Genomic DNA, 23558 nt, shown 5'->3' on the forward strand with positions numbered 1-23558 from the left:
TACCCGGATGAGCTTGCACAAATCCGTACCACCAGTAAATAAAATAACCAGATAAATTGTTCCGCTGTTCAAAATATATACTAATAAATAAAGAGGTGTTTTTTTGTTGAAGGTTTTTACTATATAATCTATATATATAGCTAACTAATCTGCCATAAATATGTAAATGCCATAATAGTAAATGCCACTCATCACGAGATCTCCTAAGCTATCCACCCGATTGACTTGAATTCACAGGTACTCCTCCCCTAACGAAAAAGAAAGCTAGACGCTCACTCAAATTTTTTTCTTCTTTTTATCTACCCGTGCAGAGTCGGGGCGATTAGTTAGTATTATTATATAAGTAGTTACGGTTCGCAGTTTCATCCGCTTTGAATTTAGACTATTGGCGTGGCAAGCGTGAATTTAAAAAACTTGGGATTATGATATTCTTTTTGTGGGTATTGATCAAGTTCTTTCTAAAACAATTTTTCGAATTTCGAACAGAGAATCTAGAAGAAAAGGCATTAATATGTAGTTACTCTTATCAGACAATTACATTTTATACGTATGTCAATTAAATGATTATTAAATCCTGGACGAAAGTCAAGGAATACTAACTAAATGCTTTTTTAATCTGTAGTCTTTTATCGAGTAATAAATCTCATCGATCAATTATTTATCATATTTGAGTTTATTGAACGGCGACATTTATAGTATTAGTGGAATTTTATTATATATAACATGCATAGTTTTTATGTGCTTTTGACATTGGTATTGTTAAAGCCACAATATATTTTTTGTTGTATAAATATACTTACTTATGATTTATAAATTTCACCAATAGATGGCGGTAGTAGTATTTTAAATCGCGCGTTCTTCGTGCTCTCTTAATAATATAAAGTTTAATTGTATATAAAATTGTAATGAAATTATTCTATTGCTGGTTTTCATTTGTGTTCGTCTGGGAATAAAATAAAATTCCATTAAATGTATTAAGGTACAATCTCAATTCACTCTTATAGGAACGTAACACTACCAAGTAACAACTTTCTAACTTCAAACTTTTACTTAGACTTTCTTGATAAAAAACCTATTGGCTTGATTTTGAGGACCTCGAGATTTACGACCTTATAATATAGTCATTGGATTAGTCTTTTTATATTTTTGTTCCGTTTGCAGTTTAAGCCTTGGAGTAATAATGCAAAAAATATGCAAAAATATTACACCCCGTTATTGCCTTTACTGGTGACGGGAAGGCTGGCTGGGGAAACGCTGATAGCATTCTTGCCAACACCACGCGGTCACGGTTTGTACAGTAACTATTTTTAATTTTTATTTGTATTTATTTAAGGCTGTTAAAATAAAATAAAAATAATAAAAAAGTCATTACTAAAAAAGCGGCTTATCCGCTTCAATTAGGATATCATAACTTGAGTCTGTTTAGAATAAATAAAAAACAAAAATGGCCGACACAGTAAACACGGTAGATGTAGAAAATTGTGTTAGTATGTTAATGGTATTATCGTTATTAGACTTATTAGAAACAATAAATAACTAAAATTAATAAAAACCAAGTTTTATAACTAAAATAAATTTATTTTTCTTATTATTATAATAATATAGAACGACGTAGCTTATAACACACAGGGGAGTAGAGTGCGGGGGAGAGGGAGTTGGCACGAGAGAGCCTCATCCGGTTTGTTGTCACGGTGTACGAAATTTTACCCTCAAAGCGCGCCAATAGATGATTCACAGCGAAATGCTCATGCTTAGAAGCAAAATTGAAATTTTATTATAAGTACGACAAATAATCTCGTCTGTGTGAAATAACGAAATCTAAACTCAGAAATAAAACGAGTTTTCAATGAAGTGAATATCCTTATATTATATTTTATAGCGTAATGCTCCTAAGATAAAATAAAAGTAAATCAATTTCCCGCCATAAAGTGTATCTGTCATTGTCATTGTTGACAGATTAAAAATATAGATTATTATAGCTTAATATGGAAATGACATATACAATATTTAAAGTATTCATTTTGATATTTCATGCTACCATCTTATTGACTCTTGTGGCTTAATTAACAATTTCAAAGTCAAAGTCAAATGTTTTATCGAACTTGAATAGACTTTCTCTTGTTATATAATACAAGAAGTTTGAAACGTAACGTCTCTGATTTCCAAAGACGTTTTTTTTAACAGCCTTCAATGACGTTACAGTATGATTTAAGGATTATGTTCCCGTATAACTCCTAAACTATTTTCTATCAACAAATGAGTGATCATTTGATGATTCACATTCCAGATCATGACTTCACCAGCAGCTTCGACTGCTCAGCTTCTAGGTACCGTATGACTTTTACCGTACCTCTGACAACGCTTATGCAAAATTTCACGATAAACTGTCGACTAGTTAAACAAACACATCGACATTTATAATACTTGTGTAGTACTGGCCCGTGTGGTCGGTGGCCGGGCGCGGGTATTAGGTAGAAATACTTAATAATAATCATATCCTGGGACATTATTCACACACGGTCATCTGATCCCAAAATAAGCAGAGCTTGTACTATGGAAACCAGACAACTGATATACTACATATACTACTTTTCTTTTGTAAATACATACTTATATAGATAATTACACCCAGACTCAGGACAAACAGACATGTTCATGTACCCAAATGTCTGTCCTGGATGGGAATCGAACCCACAACCACCAACCGGCCCGTCCTTCCTTATAGTTCAAGCTTACCTAAAATCTTTCAGAGTTACTTTCGCATATATAACAGTATAGATATATAAGAATATTTCGAGGTTTTTAATAGTATATATTAATGTATTATATATAACATTACTTCTTATATATTTGCTTACAAAGTTTTGCATATGAATAAGATAGTTTTAAGAATAAATACTTAAATGATAGTTGCCAGAGATATGATCTCCATTTACGAGAGTAAATAAATTTATTAAGTTCATTATTTATTTATGATAATTATAATTCGTGAGAAAACCTGCATGTATCGGTTGACATTTACATATGTTTCTAAGCCGCATCGGAGCAGCGTGGTGAAATAAGCTCCAATATTTATTCCTTAAAAGGAGAGAAGCATTAACTCAGCAGTGGGATATATACATAACTTTTTTACGTTTGTTTTTATTTTTATATTACACAGCATATATCATTTTTAACATATTATAAGTCTTTCATTATATCATAATTAATCGCCACTTTATTTTCAAGACGTATTTCCTAAATAAAATTGTAAATTAATTTATCTTTTATTTATATATTTTTTAATATACAGTAACAGCCTGTGAATGTCCCACTGCTGGGCTAAGGCCTTCTCTCCCTTTTTGAGAAGAAAGTTTTGGAGCTTATTCCACCACGCTGCTCCAATGCGGGTTGACGGAATACATATGTGGCAGAATTTCAGTGAAATTGGACACATGCAGGTTTCGTCACGATGTTTTCCTTCACCGTAAACCACAAATTAAGCACACGAAAATTCAGTGGTGCTTGCCCGGGTTTGAACTCACGATCATCGGTTAAGATTCACGCGTTCTTACCACTGGGCCATCTCGTCTCGTCATATTATACTAATAAAATATTTATTGTGTACTCTAGTAAAGTACAACTTTTTATATACCTTTGCAGTAACAGCTTATGTACAACAACATGAGATTCGCGCTTGTAATGTCAATAGTATAATTTAAAGCGGTTGAAACTGAAGCGGAGCTACTTATATAATAATATAACATACTAAATACCTTCTCCGAAAGGCGTTGCATCATCTGGTACAAGTTTTATGTATATTTGCTTAGTAGTTTTTTCAGATAGGCATTACAAAAAAAGTCACTTCTTTTATGTATGTCTTTTTCTACCACTGCTCCAATTTGGGTTGATGAATATAGCAGAATTTCAGTGAAATTAGACGACGAAATTAGACCTTCACAAGCTGAATAATAGACACAAATTAAACACATGAAAATTCACCGATACTAGCCTGGGCTTGAACCCGCTATCGGTTATGATTCATTCTTTCTAACCACTGGGCCATCGCTAACTGAAGTAAACAATAAGCTTGAACAATAGTAGTACAGTGCGACACACCATTACAAGAGTGCAACAATGGCATTAAAGTTGCGTTACACGAAACGATAATCAAATTAAATTAGAGAAAAAAAAAACTTCTAGAATTCAAACATAATATAAACCGGTACATTATTGTATCTTATGCATTCACACGATGTTTTCAACAATCAACAATAAAAAAAAATGGCATTTCGTAATACACGCAACCCTGAGCCGAACGAACTGACGACGTTCGTAAAAGCTACATACATACAACAATAGCACGAAACAAATGTATTGTTAAATATTGTGTGGACATTCAGAATTTATTATTATATATATTATTAAAAAAAAAGCATTCGATTTCAATTATTGAAATAAATTCGTTAAAAAAAGTCTTAAAAATATAACATTCATAGATATTTGTTAATTATTGAATTTACGAAATTTTATTGTAATATATAATTTATGTATTTTTTTTAATATAAATGTTACCATTTACACAAATATGTTTTTTTGGTATTTTTTTAATATATGAATGATGTTGCAAACGAATTTTTTCTATTCTGTATTTGAATCTAAAAACTCGGCTTTATTTTGAGAGCCGTCGTTTTTAAAAATAGAGCACTACTAATCTGATTCGCGTTCGTGTTGTAAAAAAAAGAATCATTTTAATATTAGAATGTAATGTCATAATGAATTTATTGAATTAATATGGCGTTCACATTTGGACGTTTTGATAGTACATATACTGTTTAATCTTTGCTTATATTTCTATATACGTTTTGTGAAAGTAATATTAAAGGATGATATCATAAATTTTCTCCCATCTAAGTTGTCAACATTTGTCTGAATGCTGTCAAATAGAATTGTAACGCACGAACAACCAAACTAATAGCAATTGTTCAGTCAGTTCACGATGAAAATATTGTCATATCTTATCGTATTGTCTCGTGTGAACATGGCGTAAAACATTTAAAAAAAATTGATACCCACCAAGCCGCCATCTTGTCCGCTCACTCCCCGCCCGCACGTAACGAATAAAATACCGCGAAAATTGAATTTAGAACTCAGTCGTTCGCGCGAACGCATTCGAAGTTAACGGAAAGCGCGCTTGGGTTTTTTATTCTTTTTATATTCACCAAAGAGGTGTTCAAGATGAAGTACCTAGTTGTCCTGGCTGTTTTCGCGTTGGCGTTCGCCGCTGAAGAGAAGGAGGAAGAACGGCCAAAGACGTTCAGACGGTTAATTCCAGCTGACGTTTTGAGAGGTCAGTGCCTTTATGAAGAATATTTCGGGTTTTATTAACTGGTTTAATGAAAAATTTAATATTGTCAGACATATCGGTTTCAACCAGACGAAATAAATTCAAATGACGTAAAGATTTTCACATAATTATTAATATTATATTAATTAATATGTATATAATTATTTAAAAAAAAACAATTATATATATATACTACTTATTATATTTATACTTATATACTACTTATTTATATATTTTATTATTTATATGAAATTGATATGATTTTAATTAATATGAATTTATATACAAATGATTACGACAGCTTCATTGATTTATAAACAAATACAATAAATATGTTTTATTATTACAATGTTTAATAGAATCGAAATGCTGTGTCATTATAACTAACCATTAGTAACAGCCTGCTAGGTATCCCATTGCTGGGCTTAGGCATCTTGTCATTTTAAAGGCGATAACTTATTTAAAAATAAAATTGATATAATATTTAAAATATTATAAAAAATAATATAATAATAATTATAATAATATATAATATATAATAATATAATTATAATATTTATATATATAATATTTAAAAACTTTTAGGTAGTAGATATAAATTATATTTTATTATATTATAAAGTGTTTTATATTAAATCAAAATATATCATTAAATATATTGGAAGAATACAATTCAATACAAGACTAAATTAAATTAAAAAAAAAAAAACAAAATAGATATAGTTATTGGAGTGAATAAAAAAAAAGCAACCCATTTTTAACTAATTAGACTTCAACGCGTGCGCATCTATCATCTATAAATTTAACGTAATAGCTGAATTAAATAATTTTATGCTAATACGCGAGCTATGTAACTAGAAACTATTATGTATTTGAATTTATCAAGTTTATATAACTTTATAATCATTACGTCTGTATTAAGTAATATTCACGTTACTTAATTACAATGCTCTGAATAATTTTCGAATTTATATATAATGTATGAATTGAATACATAAACAAAATATTTTAAATATTAATGTTTATTCTATTAATGCTTTTTTTTTCTAATGTAGTGAACAAACACAAGTACACTCTCTATTCACTTTCATACTGCAATGGGTCCCATCTTTTGTAGGACTGCAACTTTGAAGATGAAAAAAAAGCACCTAATATTGTTTTATTATATCTGTACCCGTGAACTACAGTAATATAGGCTAGCGACTACACCTATGAGATATTCAATATAATAGACTAGTTAACACGATAGATTACTTATAATTCGCATTAAATGCGAATTATAAGTAATTTATAATTAATAGGAATGTCTTTAGTTCGATAAAGAATGGCCTCAACGAACCTTGATCTTGGTAATCAAAATGGCGGAATAAAAACCGAAAATTGTAGCTAGGAAAATATTCATTGTGATATCAATTGGTTTTATATAATTAACTTATAGTTCAAATTGATAAATTAAAATAATTAATTTGTTAGGCTTATATTAACCCCATGTGAATGTTTTTTTTTTAGTTTTTTTTTGGATTTCGTATATCTTATAGTAAAAAAATTTTGAATACGCCTTGTGTACGACTGTCACAACCTATTGAATTCCAATTTATAAAGCGAATAAAAATTAAATTTTGTACTTATGCCTAGTTTAGTGTTTACCGGTTTAGCGTAAATAAGTTCATATTATGGTGATTTTAATTAGTAAATGAAAAGTAAAATGTAGTGATGAGGAAGACGAGATTAATTAAAAATAATATGCAAATATTATATTATTTAATTAATGACGTCACATATCCGGACCACTGCGATTTTACAGACTCTAAAATAAATGTCAGAATTTCATATATTATAAATAGTAATTAAATTATGTTTAATTAACATATATGTTATTTAATTGGTTGATAAGAGTAACTACTGTCGTGCGGTTTCTAAGAATCAACATAAACCGGAGGCAATTTTAAATTTTAATTAATCTTGTATGATTCAAAAGTGCTTATGTATATCTGTTAAGTCAACTTGAATAAATAATATAATATATTTTGATTATATAATTCTCAACCAATAAAAAAAATGAGAATAAAAAACGAATTCGATTTTCGAATATCGTTTTCGAATTAGAATAACAGATGTACATGTATTTTTATACAATGGCAAAGGCTCACTTACACAGTGACCATGTAAGTAGATTTATGCGTAACCTAAGCATGCACAGACTATTTAACGTACAATCACTTTGAATTAAAAAAAAAATTTGATTGCTCACAGTCATTTAACTTTTTATCGTAACCTAAATTTGAAGAGCTGGTTACAAATCGTGCAGCCAGTTTCTCAACCCAGCGTTGGATGCGTTTGATTTCACATATCCTTTGCACGTTTATAATTGCAATATAATTGGTGTTTCATATTACATCATTTTTATTTATTTAATTTTTATGAATATATAATCCTATATGGATAATAAGTACACGCAAACTTTTTTGTTTTTATATATAGCTACAATTTTAATACATAGTTTCAGATAGTGATTCCTAAGTTGAGTTAAGTTGTTATTATTGTTAAATTAAGTAACAACATGTCATGACTTACTTGCTTAGGGATGCAATCTTGATTGAACTATTCATTGTATTTAATTTTTTCAAAATATATAATAATATGTTTGCTTAAAATAAATAAATAAATAGAAGCTTCCACGTTTATTGTATATATCTCGACTTAGGTACATAAAAAAACATGAGAGCATCGCATAGACTGCTTCTAAAGATCTCCTCGAACGGAGCAGTTATGGATTTTATTCCTCCAATGCAGTAGATGACCGAATGTTCATCTCAGTATTTTGTAAATGTTAAGCGCCTTGGTATCCATCAACGAAAACTGGGGTAGTGATTGTCAGGATAGCTGAATTATTTTTCGCAAACATAAACATATTTGTAATTCAACAGGACACGTATAATATAGTATTATTTTATTAAATAATTACATATATATATATGTATATATTTGTTTTGGATATATAACCTTAGTAAAGCTTATCTACATATTATTTTTTATTTTTTTTATAAAATAGGAAGGCGGACGAGCATATGGGCCACCTGATGATAAGTGGTTACCATCGCCCATAGACAATGGCATTGTAAGAAATGTTAACTATCGCTTACATCACCAATGCGCCACCAACCTTGGGAACTAAGATGTTATGTCCCTTGTGCCTGTAATGACACTGGCTCACTCACCCTTTAAACATATATGTGTACATATATCAACCGTAACCGTACCGTAACAGCCTGTGAATGTCCCACTGCTGGGCTAAAGGCCTCCTCTCCTCTTTTTGAGGAGAAGGTTTGGAGCTTATATCAAGATAGGTTCTTAATAATTATTTTTAATATTTTTTTAGGTGTTTTCTGTCATAAATCAGTGTCAAATTAAGCATATTCTACTTACTATTTCATTCATTTAATACATAATATTTATATGTGACAAAAAAAAATGTATTTTATATTTCACACAAGTAATATAGTTTTACATTTTAGCCTATTTTTGTTTATCTGTAAAAAAAAGTAAAAAAGGGCGGTAAAAATGTAATTAAAATAGAGCGAATTGTTTACGGAACAATTTATATTTATACAACAATTGAAAGTTAATTGTTGACTCATATTATTTTTTATCTGTCACACGAATCGGTCAGAAAAAAGTTCCTGGTGGCCTTTATGTTGTGAAAGGTTGAGTCACATGAAGTCGAATATGGTGAGTGGTCGATCTGAAACCAACCTTGGATCATTCTAGAAGCTACATTATAACTGAGTAATTTACTTGTAATAAATTTTAATACAAGGAAATATATCGTAAATAAAGTGATTGTTTAGTTGTAGAAAAATATAAAACAAAAATAATAGAACGAATTAAAATCGGTTATTTTTTAAATTTATTTAGTTTAACAATCAAGGTCTGTTGAGAATGGTTTTTGAACGTTTAAAATAGACAATCACATTAAAAATGGAATTATAAATTTTAAGACAACAGCTATATATGCACAGTATATTGTAAGCTATTATATATAATATTAGGACGTACAAACGTTGACTTTCGCTTAAAAAAAACATTTACATAATCACGCAAAAACGCATTCCGTGAGCACGCTGATTGGAAAGTGAATGATGAGCGATTGCCTTTGCACACTTTTGTCTTTCATCATCGTTCCTGATGTTTAAAGAGAACATGTAAGATATTTTTTTTTTTTTAAAGTCCAGAACCAAATTATGACGTATCGTTCACTTTTAAAATATATTCTGTGCGTTTATGAGATTGAATGTTACTCAATGTTTTAAGTGTGTTTTGTGTGTTTTAAGAATAATTGATTAGCTCTCTAGTACTTGTGTTGTAACATAAGCACTTAGTATCTATTGTACCACAGAATCCATAATTTCGACACGTCACTCAGAAACATCTTTTTTTCTCTCTTTTCTCGCATGTACTACGCTATTTGAGCGCAAAATATTCTGTCAATGTCACGTATAAAATAGATGACAATCTTACTTGTTTTAAAAGATTATCAATATAAGATTAATGACAGTTTTTTTTTTATATTTCTGATGTAAGAGTGACATAAACAGCCAGATACAATTTATTTAAATTTATAATATTCGAGTTTCTAACGAGTTTTAAGAAATGTATATAAATCTACGATTTATTTTGTTTTAAGAATTATCTCATGCTAAAGGTCAAGATAAATATAACATTTAAATATATTTAAATTGAGATAGATATTCAACCTAATTTTGTCAAAGTTTTATTAATTCAATATTAATATTACAAGATACAGACCGGTGATATTTATGATACTGAGATATAAAAAAATTGCGATAGATTTAAAGTATCGGATACCGAAACGATTATTTGACATGATTTTTTTAATGATTTCATATTAGAACATCAAGTCGTGAAATAATAGAAGCATAATAAAATTCACTTGATGAAAGCCCCATTGCTGCGCCATGTACCTATCTTTGAAGGTGGTTTTAGAACTTGGAGTTCTGGAGCATAAGATTTTGAACCCACAATCTTCGGTTAAGCTTTACGTGTTCTAACCAATGGGCCATCGATTTACGAGTTGTTTGTATCCTTAATCCTAACGAATATTGTAAATGCGAATGTGAGTTTGTTTGTTACACTTTCACGCCAAAACCACTAAACCGATTTTAAAAATTCTTTCACCAATGGACATTATCAGCGAGTAACATAGGCTACATTTTGTCTCCGTATTTCCACGGAAACGGGAACTACACGAGTGAAACCGCGGGCAAAACGCTAGTAATATTATAAATGTGAAAGTGAGTTTGTTTGTTACTCTTTAACGTCTTAACTACTCAACCGATCGTCATGAAATTTCGCATACAACGTGTCAGGGATACAGAAATGGATATAGGATATTTAATATTCACATGCGAATAAAGCCGCGCGCCTTAATTAGTGTCTATATAATGGTATAATTGTATAGTAATTTTGTAGATAAGTTGGTAGCGTTATGTAAGTATGACTTCCTCGTCCGTATATAATTGAAATTCGTAGGGATATTCTGTAAGAACAAACTTGATATACACCGCGGAAAACGGTCGTAAGACATCAGATGTGATATGCGGCATTGACCTTAATAATCATAACATTTCAAGAAGACACGCATCAAAATAGTATAACACCATAATACGGTTGTCATTTCGCGGTTGAGTGCTGAAGTGAGTTCTTACAGAATAGCACTATATAATAGATAATGTTCTCTCATTAGTAATGTCTGTGTTCGTGAAACTTTCTAATTCTCCTGGTTGACTAGATGCCAACGATTTTAATATATTTTTCTGTTTGAAAACTTAAGGTTAATTAATGAAAATGTTGTATCTAACTAACTATTTAAGATTTTAGTTTTTTTTTATTAGCTACTTTAAAGTAAGTTTAATTTTTTTACTATCATAATATTTAACTGCCGAGATGGCCCAGTGGTAAGAACGCGGGAATCCTAACCGATGATCGTGATTTCAAACCCGGGCAAGCACCACTGAATTTTCATGTGCTTAATTTGCGATTATAATTCATCTCGTGCTTTACGGTGAAGGAAAACATCGTGAGGAAACCTGCATGTGTCTAAGCTCCAAACCTTCTCCTCAAAAAGAGGAGAGGAGGCCTTTAGCCCAGCAGTGGGACATTCACAGGCTGTTACGGATTACGGATACGGAATATTTAACTAATACAGATAAGTCATAATGCCCTGACTAACTAAGGATGGACAATATACCAAAACTGTTCGTAAAGCCTACTTAAAAGTAATCTTGAATGATTTAATCTATATCTAAAACATTATCTTACTAGGTTAAGGTCTTCGAGCTTATTACCATATAGTAATTAAAAAAAAAAAACAAATTATGTAAATTTCCGTTCACATTCTTAATGAGTCTTGACTCTTTTTATTAAACTATTTTACTATGTAGGTTTTATTTTTATCACAGATAAAAAATATATAATTTATGAAATATTTAACTCAAAAATAAGACTATGATTATATAGATATTAAAACTGGTGTGTTTTATTGGTGTCTTTAAAAAACTTGAAATTGAATAATTTGTTTGATTTATTCATATTTTGATACCAATTTACTTTATTACATGTATTTTACATGTATAATTGGAAATTTCCCGGTTGCTTTACCGCCATTAATTTTCATTGCAGCCATCTTGGATTGCGTTCAGTAGTATTACGTAATGCGGCGAGTCAATGATCTATTGTAAAAAGAATAATTGATTTGTTTCGTTATTAAATAATCGATAAAATTAAACATTAATTTGTAAAAATATTATGTTTAAACACTCATTACATTTTTTTAATCGTTTTCATTAAACGTTTAAAATCCATAACAAGACTAAAAAGTAAATGGCTGTTTGAAAAGTTGCCATTCACAACTACCGGTTAAAATTAAATTGAATCAGAAATTCGTTCAGATAAATCACAGTTACACATGAAAGAGATCGAACGCGTAGTGAAAGTTAGAAGTTTCTAGAAGTGTTAGAATGTAGGGCGGTTAATCCGAAGACGGATCGTTGTTTCGTAATCACTTGTGTAACAGTCGGCTGCATTTTTGCAAATGGCCGCCCTCGATTTTAATGTGACAAAATTTCCATATTAATTTTTATTAGCTAATAATCAATAAATTATTGCAAGATTGATTTTAATCATTAAAATTATGACCATTTTAATGCGTCATTTAAAAATATGACCGACATTACTTAATTTTTATCTTTATTGAAAAAAAAAATCAATAAGATTGTAATCACTTAAATGATAATTAAATAAAATTTAAATTAAAATATACATATATTTTAATTTATGAAACGTTAATCATTCCTTGTTTTATAATACCTTCGGGTATTCAGAATTATTTTATTAAAAAAAATCAAATCCCGCCAATTCCTTTGTCATTTTGACATTTACTAATGCATTTAAAGAGAATGCGTTTTAATGCAATATCGTGAATAAGCCAACCTTGGGTGCAACAATAAAGTCCGTTCACCACATGAGTAATCGTTTAATATTAGCTTAATTTATATAAAGGTTGCTCTACACGTTCGTTCTTTGATAAATAAAATTATAACTTTCATGATTTTTTTTAATGTTATAATAATGATCATTTTATTTTTTATTAATTTATGTAATCATACAAAAACAAACCAGTTACTACTGTCTGTTTTTGTCATAAAACTCCAGACTAATTATAATTATTTAAAAAGTTGAGTGAGCCAGTTTAATCACAAACAAGGAACAGGAAATTTGAAATCCATGTCTTACTAAATAACCGCCTTCGCCTATCAAAAAAATTAAAAAAAAAAAACTATCGATAAATACGATATAGCTTGATATCTAGCATATACAACACATAACTAACAACCTAATTAAAAAAAGCTAGCAACACCGTAACATACATACGTGTATAGAATATTTTACAATACTTTCTGACGTTACATCATTAGTTTACATTTTAATGTTATCTTAATATTCATTCAATGTACAAGTGCAATATCTCATAAAATTATATAAAGCCTATCTCATTGTAAGACACTTAAATAATTATAGACGAGCAGGTTGGCATGGTTGGTAGATACTTGCATTTCACGCCGAAGGTTGTGGGTTCGATTCACACCCAGGACAGATATTTGTGTGCATGAACATGTTTGTTTGTCCTGTGTCTCGGTGTAATTATCTATATAATAATGTATTTACAACAGAAAAGTAGTATATTATGAAGTATATCAGTTGTCTGGTTTCTATAGTACAAGTTCTGCTTAATTTGGGATCAGAAGGCCGTGTGTGGATAATGTCCCAGGATATTATTTTTATTACATAAATATACATAAGTTACTTGGCGGTAGGGCTTTGTGCAAGCTCGTCTGGGTAGCTACCACGCACTCATCAAATATCCTAGCAAAACAGCGGTACTTAATATTGTTGTGTTCCGATTTGAAGGTTGATGTCAGTGTAACTATCACAACGGACATAACATCTTAGTTACCAAGGTTGGTGGTGCATTGGCAATGTTAGGAATGGCTAATATTTCTTACAATGCGATTGTCTATGGGCGGTTTTTCTAACCTAACCAAAAGATAAACAGCGATTATATATCTATTATGTATAAGTAAATATTAACCCTTAAATGTTCCACTGTGGTATTCTATAAGAGCAAACTCGAAACTCACCACGGAAAACGGTCATTAAATATCAGGACGTGATAAGCGACATTGACCATAATAATCATGACATTTCAAGAATACACGCATCAAAATAGTATATCACCCTAAGTCGGTTGTCGACATTTCACGGGTGATTAATAAAGTTAGTTCATACAGAATAGCACTGCCTTTAAATCTTATATCCTGTAACTAGGTCAACAAACTACCTACGCATAATTAATAACCATTCTTTGAATGGCAAGCACAAATGCAGCGCTTGAGAATTTGTTCCTAGTCTAATTAGCAGCCGCTTCACTTTATGTCCTTAAGATTGTTATGATAAAATTCCGTTCTAAAGTATTGACAAACAGACGGCTCCGAAAAAGAACCCTATACAGTTTGAAAGTAGAGACGGAAACAAAATTAAAAAAAATCTGTAAAATTTTGACTAAAATCGATTTTAAATCATTCGATTTAAATCTAGAAACGATTGCAACACTAATCCAACGCTTACATATTAAGCTAGGTGTGGTAAAGCTCGTTTAAATCTAGATTCTAGACCAGGGCCGGTCACGCGAGACATTTTCACATACTGCAATTTATACCTTATTAAAAAGACTGTAAGTAACATAATCCTATAACACATCAATGTTGCAAGTTTTATAATACATTACAAAAAGCAAAACGTAATATACGTGTTATGTACTTTCACAAGTATATAAATAAGTGTGTATTTATGTTCCTATATAACTTATGATTAATCAATTGGGATGGTATGATAATCGTTTCATGAAATAAATAATTTTAAACTATTGTGAACCAACAATCACTTGATCCCGTTTATTCAACATTTGTTCAAATTGTTATTACATAATTTCACAAAATTTATATATATAGGATATTTTTTTCAAATACTTTTATATAGTCTAGCCTATATCAAATAAAAATACAAAGTTGATTTGGTATAGTTGAATCTCTGAAACTAACCTTTTCGTCTCAATAATATTTAAATTGTCAAAATTTAACGTGGAAGGCAGAACCACGAAGGCCAGCCAATATTAAAATAATTTTTAAAAGTTAATGAATTGCTTAACCAATTATTATTTTGTTTTAGATTTCCCCGGAATGTGTTTCGCTTCAACTCGCTGTGCAACCGTCGAGCCCTCGAACTCCTGGGACCTGGCACCATTCTGTGGCCGCAGCACCTGTGTCGTCAGTGAGGACACTCCTCCCAGGCTTCTGGAACTCGTCGAGGACTGTGGACCCCTCCCTATCGCTAACCCTAAATGCAAACTTGACACCGGTAAGATAAATATAATAATGATTACGTAATAAGTATTGAGAGAAGTTCTGTCATGTCATATTCTTAATTAGTATTATATACATTAACATTTCTTTATTCAGTATATAAGCATTAAACTTATCTATTGATAGTCAAAAAATAGAGCATATAAGTGTAAACCGCTGGTGGCAGAGCTTTGTGCAAGCTCGTTTGGGTAGGTACCACCCACTCATCAGATATTCTACCGCAAAACAGCAGTATTTGTTATTGTTGTGTTGTGTGAAGGGTGAGTGAGCCAGTGTAATTACAGGCACAAGGGACATAACATCTTAGTTCCCAAGGTTGGTGGCGCATTGGTGATGTAGGCGATGGTTAACATTTCTTACAATGCCAATGTCTATGGGCGTTGGTGACCACTTACCATCAGGTGGCCCATATGCTCGTCCGACTTCCTATTCTATAAAAAAAAACTACCATCGGATTGGAAAAGCCGATAACCTGAAAATAACTGACATAGAAACGCTGCGAAAATCTTTGACAATTAAAAAGATTGACTTTCTACTTCAATATATAAAATATTAAATACATAATGTATAGCATCTTATTAGCAGTATTACTTACCCGTGAAATGTTGACAACCGAGTTACGTCGATATACTATTTTGATGCGTGATTATTACGGTCAATGTTGATTATCATTTTCTGACATTCCACGACCGTTTTCTGCGATGGGCTCTTCTATAAAAGTAGTTTAAATAATAAACGAAAAGTACATCAACTTTTTTATTTCAGAAAAAACCAACAAAACTGCTCCATTCCCTGGCTGCTGCCCGATCTTCACTTGCGAGGATGGAGCTAAGTTAGAATACCCAGAGCTACCCACCCCTCCCCCAGAAGGCGAGGCTAAAAAGGAGGAGACGAAAGCCTAAATTAAAAATAGTTTTTAAATTTCTGTGAATGAGCGCACAATTGACATACTACTTTCCCGCGTCCATTTAATTTAGTTTTTTTTTTTAAATCATGTTTTCAATAGCCAATCGTTGTTTATGGATAGAGGTGACTTTTTTCACCGCTTTCTAATTTTAGTATGACTAACAATTAACTATTGTTCGAAATTCAAAGCGGTTTCCTATTTCCGGTCTCATTCAAACAGCTATGACAAAACTTTTGTCGTTTGTTAGGAGTTGAGTTTTAATGTTGTCGTCACGTACGATTTTGGGTTTTTTTTAGAAGTTTATCGGCCTTTTTTTACTTGAATACCTGCCTATTATAAGTAAAGTTTGTGATATTGATTAATAATAGTTAAGACATTCAATAAAAAATACAAAATTTCTAATAACGAATTTTTATTTAAACCTTTTCACCCTCAATTAATTCATAGTTCATTGACAACCAGTAATTGTATGCCGTTGCAACGGAGAAAGAATCATTGATATAAAACACTAAGATTTTTTCTTTAAATAGACTAAATCGTGATGTCAGTGCTTTTGGTGTCTGGTTTTCCAAGTTTATTTCTTATTTGCCTGTTTTTTTTTAATTCATGGCAACACTATTTGCAATTTCATTATATAATATTTATTGTCTTCTGGTTTTATTTACACATATATGCTACCTTTTTAGTAATCCAGGTGGCACAGTGGTTAGAACGCGTGAATCTTAACCCATAATAGCTCCAACAGACAAGCTTTAATTATTTTTTACGTATTTAATTTGTGTTAATAATCTCGTGCTCCGCAGTGAAAGAGAATATCGTGAGGAAACCTGTATGTGTCTGTTTTAAATGTAATTTTGCCACATTTAAATCAACAGATCCGCAATGACCGGTCCATTGCTCTCCCTTAGGCCTCTGCCTCGAATTTTGCGGGCAGCGGGGCGGCGGCGGCGGCGGCGCGGCAGCGGAGCGGGCAACGCATACCTGTTCTCCAAACTAGCGGGCAGATCGCGCGGCACTATAGCGGTGTAGTGTTGTGTTCGTGGTTGTGTTGTCGAGATATTTGTTTTTATTCGCGAACGAAATGTCTGAAAAACGGCGACATCTTTTTGATTCAAATTTATTCCTAACGCTCGATTTATTGTGGGCAAAAGAAGAAGTGGATCCCTACTATAGGGCAAGGAAAATAAATGGCGAGTTTTATCGAAATTATGAAGAACAGAGACAAAATCCCGACAAATTCTACGACTAATAATTGGTTAATTATTCTTCTATTTTTATGGTTCACATCTTTGCTGTTCCATATGGGTGTCCTCTCAAAGATTGCCGAAATAATTAGCTCTTGCACGTCCGAAGACATTTTGATACGTCACGATTTTCGCGATTCGAGGCAGAGGCCTAAGGCCTCTGCCTCGAATCTCGCGGGCAGCGGGGCGGCGGCGGCGGCGGCGCGGGAGCGGCAGGATCTTACGCGTATAATCAAATGGACCGACCCTCGAATACAGCGGTGCACGAGCGGCGCGGGGGCGGGCAACGAGCGGTGCACTCCAGTCAAGCGGTGACCGCCCGCGTTGCGCGTCTGCATTGTAGGTATAGTGTTGTACATTTTTTTTGTGACGTATCAAAATGTCTTCGGACGTGCAAGAGCTAATTATTTCGGCAATCTTTGAGAGGACACCCATATGGAACAGCAAAGATGTGAACCATAAAAATAGAAGAATAATTAACCAATTATTAGTCGTAGAATTTGTCGGGATTTTGTCTCTGTTCTTCATAATTTCGATAAAACTCGCCATTTATTTTCCTTGCCCTATAGTAGGGATCCACTTCTTCTTTTGCCCACAATAAATCGAGCGTTAGGAATAAATTTGAATCAAAAAGATGTCGCCGTTTTTCAGACATTTCGTTCGCGAATAAAAACAAATATCTCGACAACACAACCACGAACACAACACTACACCGCTATAGTGCCGCGCGATCTGCCCGCTAGTTTGGAGAACAGGTATGCGTTGCCCGCTCCGCTGCCGCGCCGCCGCCGCCGCCGCCCCGCTGCCCGCAAAATTCGAGGCAGAGGCCTTAGACCTTTTCCTCAAAAAACTGAAATATGACTGATTGTTGGAGATACCTGACGAAACGGATAGATGAATAAAAATAAATAATAACTCAATAATTTATTTGGGAATAATTAATTTCACAAGTATAATAATAATACAGAATACATTAAGTCTCAACACTTTAAATATGTATTATATAAACATACATCTATTTATGGTATATAACATAAATGAAAATAAAATAGAATATTCATTATAACACGGCGGAAAACTATGTTTTTTTTTTGTCAAACCTACGTAATTAATCATAGACAAGCGAATCATTACGATAACAGTCTATATAAATACAATTTTTTAACATTTTTTTATCTATATCTAAACACAGACTTAATATTATATGATATTATATATTTTTAAAACATTATTATATGTTAAAATAAACAACTATATCGTTAAATCACAATTCTCCTAATAATTATTTTATATTGCACAAAATAGACATCGAACGCGTTATAATTACATCTTGAGCTGTCGTGTTACCAACAAGCGAACATTAAAAATGGCCGACCGTCGAAAGCGCGCGAAAACTTTGACAACTGTCGTTGTAGAAAGTTTTAAAATCGTTTATTATTATTTTTTTAATTTTAAAATTAAACTGAACGAATATGTATTATTATTTTAAAATATTTTTTTTGCGAAAAATACATCTATATTTATATAGTTTTCATGAAAATATATTTGAGTATGTCAATGCGAAAATAATTTTAAAATATTTTTTTTTTTTAATATATTTTTTTTGTTTTTTTTTTTTTTTTTATTATTACTGTTATACTATTATTTGCAACGTTCTATATAAATAATCATAGACTAAAATAAATATTATAGGTCATGTTATTTTGCATCAACATACTCGTTTGTGCTACTATTTCAATGAAAAATAAAAAAAATGATATGTCAATATATTGTACATTTTAATGACTGAAAAAAAATTAGAAAGAATAAATTACGACTTTTATCTTATATTTTATTAAAAAAAAGAGGTAGTGTAAGGAAGAAAAATGATCGTTTCGATTTCAAAACCTTAATAAGTATGAAAATAGCACTGGTTCTCAAACTTTGCATGACGTCACCATTAAAATATTCCTATTTTATATACATTTATAGAATAATTCCTCTCATATTGACCTTTTTTATTATACTTATTAAATACATTTTTTTCATTATTTTACTACCGAAGATATGCTTCAAACAATGAAGTGATGTTATATTAACACGGAACTACGTGGTCAGTACGAGTGAAAGATCACACATTACAGTGTTTTGTCTCTTTATATATCACGCAACACATGAATTCAATTGTAGAACATCTGATCACGTAGTTCAATTAATAATCCAATCCAATTTGCACAGATGTATACAACGACCTGTCAAATTTGACATAAACAGAAAACAAATATGACGTCATTAATAAATAATACTAAAGGTTTATTGTAAATAAGACATTATTAAAGTCATTCAATGTTTAATTTCGCAATCCATGATACTGTGTTCAGTGCTATTGTGTGTTGTTTAATTTTTTTTATTGTATAGGTAGGCAGATGGGCAAACGGGCAAATGGTAAGTGGTCACCACCGCCATTAGATTGGCGAAATAGGAAATATTAATCATACATCGCCACTGCGCTACCAGCCTTGGGAACTGAGATGTTGTTTGCCTTGTGCCTGTAATTACACTGGCTCACTCACCCTTCAAGCCGGAACTCAACGATATTAAGTATTGCTGCTTAGCGGTAGGTACAATGCGTAACCTACCCAGACGGGTTCGCTCAAGGCCATAACATTTATTTGAGACAGATATTTTTGTAACATTTGTGCATATTGAATTCGATTATGCACATGCTTAGCACTAAACAAGCGTTCGCGCACATAGATTAAAAATAAATTCAAAATGCATAGCAAAAATAATGAAAGAAGCATATTTCTCATTATCTCCCACTAACGCTAGACATTCAAAAACCCAGGAGTAAATAACAGCACACTATGAGGAATATTATTTTAACCGCCGAACTAATTCTGAACCCTCCTTAGTCTAGATCAGATCGAGTATGTTCCAAAAACGTTGTCACGCACTAAATATGGTATTGACTGCATCAACACGTTCCCAAACTGTGACCCCAAATCATATAAGGTAAAACTACGTTTTACGCGCTACGAAAATAGTATCTAACTAGCGGTATAACCGATAACGGCCCAGACATCTATTTCTAAGGATAATCTTAACGATTTAATTTAAATTTTATTTTTTTGGCGATCTCCTAAAATCCTGTCCTGAAGCTCGGTTAGGGGGTAAAAAATGTCTTTATTGTATTTTAAATTTCTGTTTGGTTATGCAACTATGTCACAATTGTAGCCATTCTAGCCATTATAACAACGAACTACTATTTTTATCGCTCTGGGCTACACGTCGAAGTATTATACGGTATTATGACTCTTCTATCATCGCCATAAGGGTGATAATTGAACGTCAACTTGAAGCCCATAGCGTATATAAAATATTCTACGAATACCTATAAAACCTTTATAAATGTATACAATATTGAAAACTGATTGTCAACATCGATTCGAACTAAGTATATAACTATAAATAAGCTTCGTAACATTATAACAAGAAGCAAGAAAATTATTCTATAATATATGTATAATATAAATAATTACTAATTTAAACTAACAATAACTATACTGTCAATTTCTAGGGATTCGATTACATGGGTTTATTATATTATCATGGGTTACTAATGTATTATATCAGAGAATTTTTTCACTTAACTTTTTCTAAATTGAAATGAAATTTTTGACACTTGCGTTATTGGCAGTTATTTCTTTTCCAATTTTAATTCCATCACGCAATTAAATAAATATGTATCACTAAAAAAAAAAAATACGAACAAGTCATCTACTGATTTTGTGCGATATAATGCGACCTTTTATAACATTTTCTACGATTTAACAATTATCATTAATCTATTAAAAAATTGTTTTCTAACATACAACGTTGAAGTTCATGAATTAGTTTTAAAACGTCATTGTAACTGTCGAAGGTTTTTAAAAATCTGTCATTAAAATTCTACAAATTTAAATAATTTAACTACAAATAAATAATTAAAAAAATATGTTGTTCAAAAATGAAAATAGTAGCACCAAATATGTTTGCTTACGTTTTACAAAATAGTAAGAAATATAAAAACTTTTGTGTGCAGGTTTCCCTCACTAAGAGAAATTTTCGTATCGTTCATAAATTTCAAATTAATTTAGACGTTAAATTAATACTTAATTATTCGAAAGATTATAATATTATAGTAAAATATTAATAATAAGATTAGCAAAATCATTAATGTGAGTTATTTCTCATAAAAATGATCAGGCGCCATTTAAAATAAATTTTGTCTATTTGTACTCTTAAATATACAGACATATAAATATACATAAAAATAGAAATACCAACAAAATACAATAAAAACTCGTCATTTCAGATTTATCATAAAAATCTTAACAATTCGCCGCACGGCTAAGAAACTTTGATGTTTAACGTTTCAATAATTTAAGGCGTTAATCTTATTAAAACGCACAGTAACAACATATTCCTAACGTTTTGTCACTGTTTAACATACGTAACAATAGACTGAGTTAAGAAGGACAGATATAGTGAAAGAAGTCCGCGTTTATTAATAAAGATTTAGTTTTTCCTTTGAGAATAGATGAAAAGTACGAATCGGGTGAAATTTAGCTATCGATATCATAGCAAAATTGTTCATTGGATTTTTGATTGTGTATCTGTGTAATTAAAAAAAAATCTCGCACTAAAAAACCTGCAAACATTTTGATTAAGCAGAGAGTATGCCATAACCCAATGTTGGATTATTTACTGGCTTAATATTTATTAAATAATACCGTTTATTGAGTCAAGTTTCATCATAAAATAAATTTAATATTATTATATATTCAGTTTATCATCTTAAGCCATGATATCGACGAAGAGATTCAAATATTTGTCATTTATTATTTTTTAACCATTCAGTCTTATGATGTTCTGAATTTATTTGATAAGGGGCATTATCACCACAAGACGATACTACACTTTAAACCCCATCTATCAAAAGTTAATTTTTATTAGCATAAATATTCAATGATTTATTCGATTCAACAATAAAATAACTGTATTTTTTTATAATCTAAGTAATTATTATTATTCATTTAAACTAATAAACGTCTTGTCTAAAAAAATGACCCCATACAAGTAATATTGCTCGTCAAATAGATATAACGCTACGAATGCAAAGAATCATATGTTTCTAACCTATAGTGTTATTTCTTTCTAACACGCATTAATGTATGGAGTTCAAACGACCCCATGTCAACAATTTACTCAGGTTTCAGGCGGTGCCATTGTACGATGGTCTGTCGTGGTTTGGTTATCATATCCTGCCAGTGTTTCGTCTCTGTTGCTCCAGAGCCGTTTTTCCCTGGAACGAAAGGAAAAGTATTATGTTACTGAATGAATGTTTTAAACAGGATCCAAGAAAGCGTACCAATTGACTGAATGGTACATACCAGCCAGTAGTATTCTGCCAATCAGCTCGTTCCGGCCGATATTGTCGAAGTCCATAACTTGGACATCCAAGGAGCATTCCCTAATCTTCTCCCAGGGTACGTTGAAGGAGAATGAGTCATTGAAGACGGGATTCAATGTGCATTTGAAGACGGCCGTCTTGCGTTTTTCAATACGCTTGTCACCGAACTGCAGCCAAACTTTTACGTAGGGATCTGAAATTATTACAAGATATACAATTTAGTATATGCCAAAGATAGATCGTGAAATTAATGGTTTAGGAAATACCATACATTCAACAGACATAATAATAATAATGTTCTCTAGACCGATTTCGGCCAATCTCAAGAGAGATTAGCCAACTGCGCAGGGGATATTTTAGTGCACAAATTGTGTGCAAACACAGGTGTACTCTCAATTCCCTAACTCCCATAATCCGATGAGACGGCAATCCGACACGACCGGAAAGAGCTCAGGCGCAGGACCAATGGCTTTATGTGCTTTCCGAGGCAACGGGAGTGTACACCAGATTCCGGGCTGCTATTAAGAATTTTCTGACAGAAAAACCCAATAACTTTTTATCGGCCCGACCTAGAAATTGAACCCAAGACCTCCAGATCTGAGGCCTTACATCAAGCCACTAGACCAACGAAACAGTCATTCAACAGACA

General features: G+C 31.6%; 2 protein-coding genes across 4 annotated transcripts in view; one reads left to right on the forward strand and one right to left on the reverse strand.

Moving 5' to 3' along the window:
- Positions 1 to 5096: 5096 nt before the first annotated feature.
- Positions 5097 to 16636, forward strand: LOC126778933 (uncharacterized). Its single transcript, XM_050502688.1, has 3 exons — positions 5097 to 5329; positions 15131 to 15319; positions 16090 to 16636. The coding sequence occupies exons 1-3, from the start codon at positions 5218 to 5220 to the stop codon at positions 16224 to 16226; spliced, it is 438 nt and encodes a 145-aa protein (XP_050358645.1). The 5' UTR covers positions 5097 to 5217; the 3' UTR covers positions 16227 to 16636.
- A 5887-nt stretch (positions 16637 to 22523) lies between these two features.
- Positions 22524 to 23558, reverse strand: part of LOC126778880 (synaptotagmin-7) — a 336569-nt gene continuing 335534 nt past the window's right edge. The window contains exons 9-10 of one of the 3 annotated variants that reach the window (XM_050502618.1): positions 22890 to 23102; positions 22524 to 22801 (exon numbers count right to left, since the gene is read on the reverse strand). In XM_050502618.1, the coding sequence (XP_050358575.1) occupies positions 22701 to 22801; positions 22890 to 23102 (314 nt within the window). In that variant the 3' untranslated portion in view covers positions 22524 to 22700. The remainder of the gene's footprint in view (positions 22802 to 22889; positions 23103 to 23558) is intronic. The other 2 variants (XM_050502619.1, XM_050502620.1) reach the window with 2 other exon arrangements.

Source organism: Nymphalis io, chromosome 27 (genome assembly GCF_905147045.1).
Source record: "Nymphalis io chromosome 27, ilAglIoxx1.1, whole genome shotgun sequence".
Taxonomy (NCBI): Eukaryota; Metazoa; Arthropoda; class Insecta; order Lepidoptera; family Nymphalidae; genus Nymphalis; species Nymphalis io.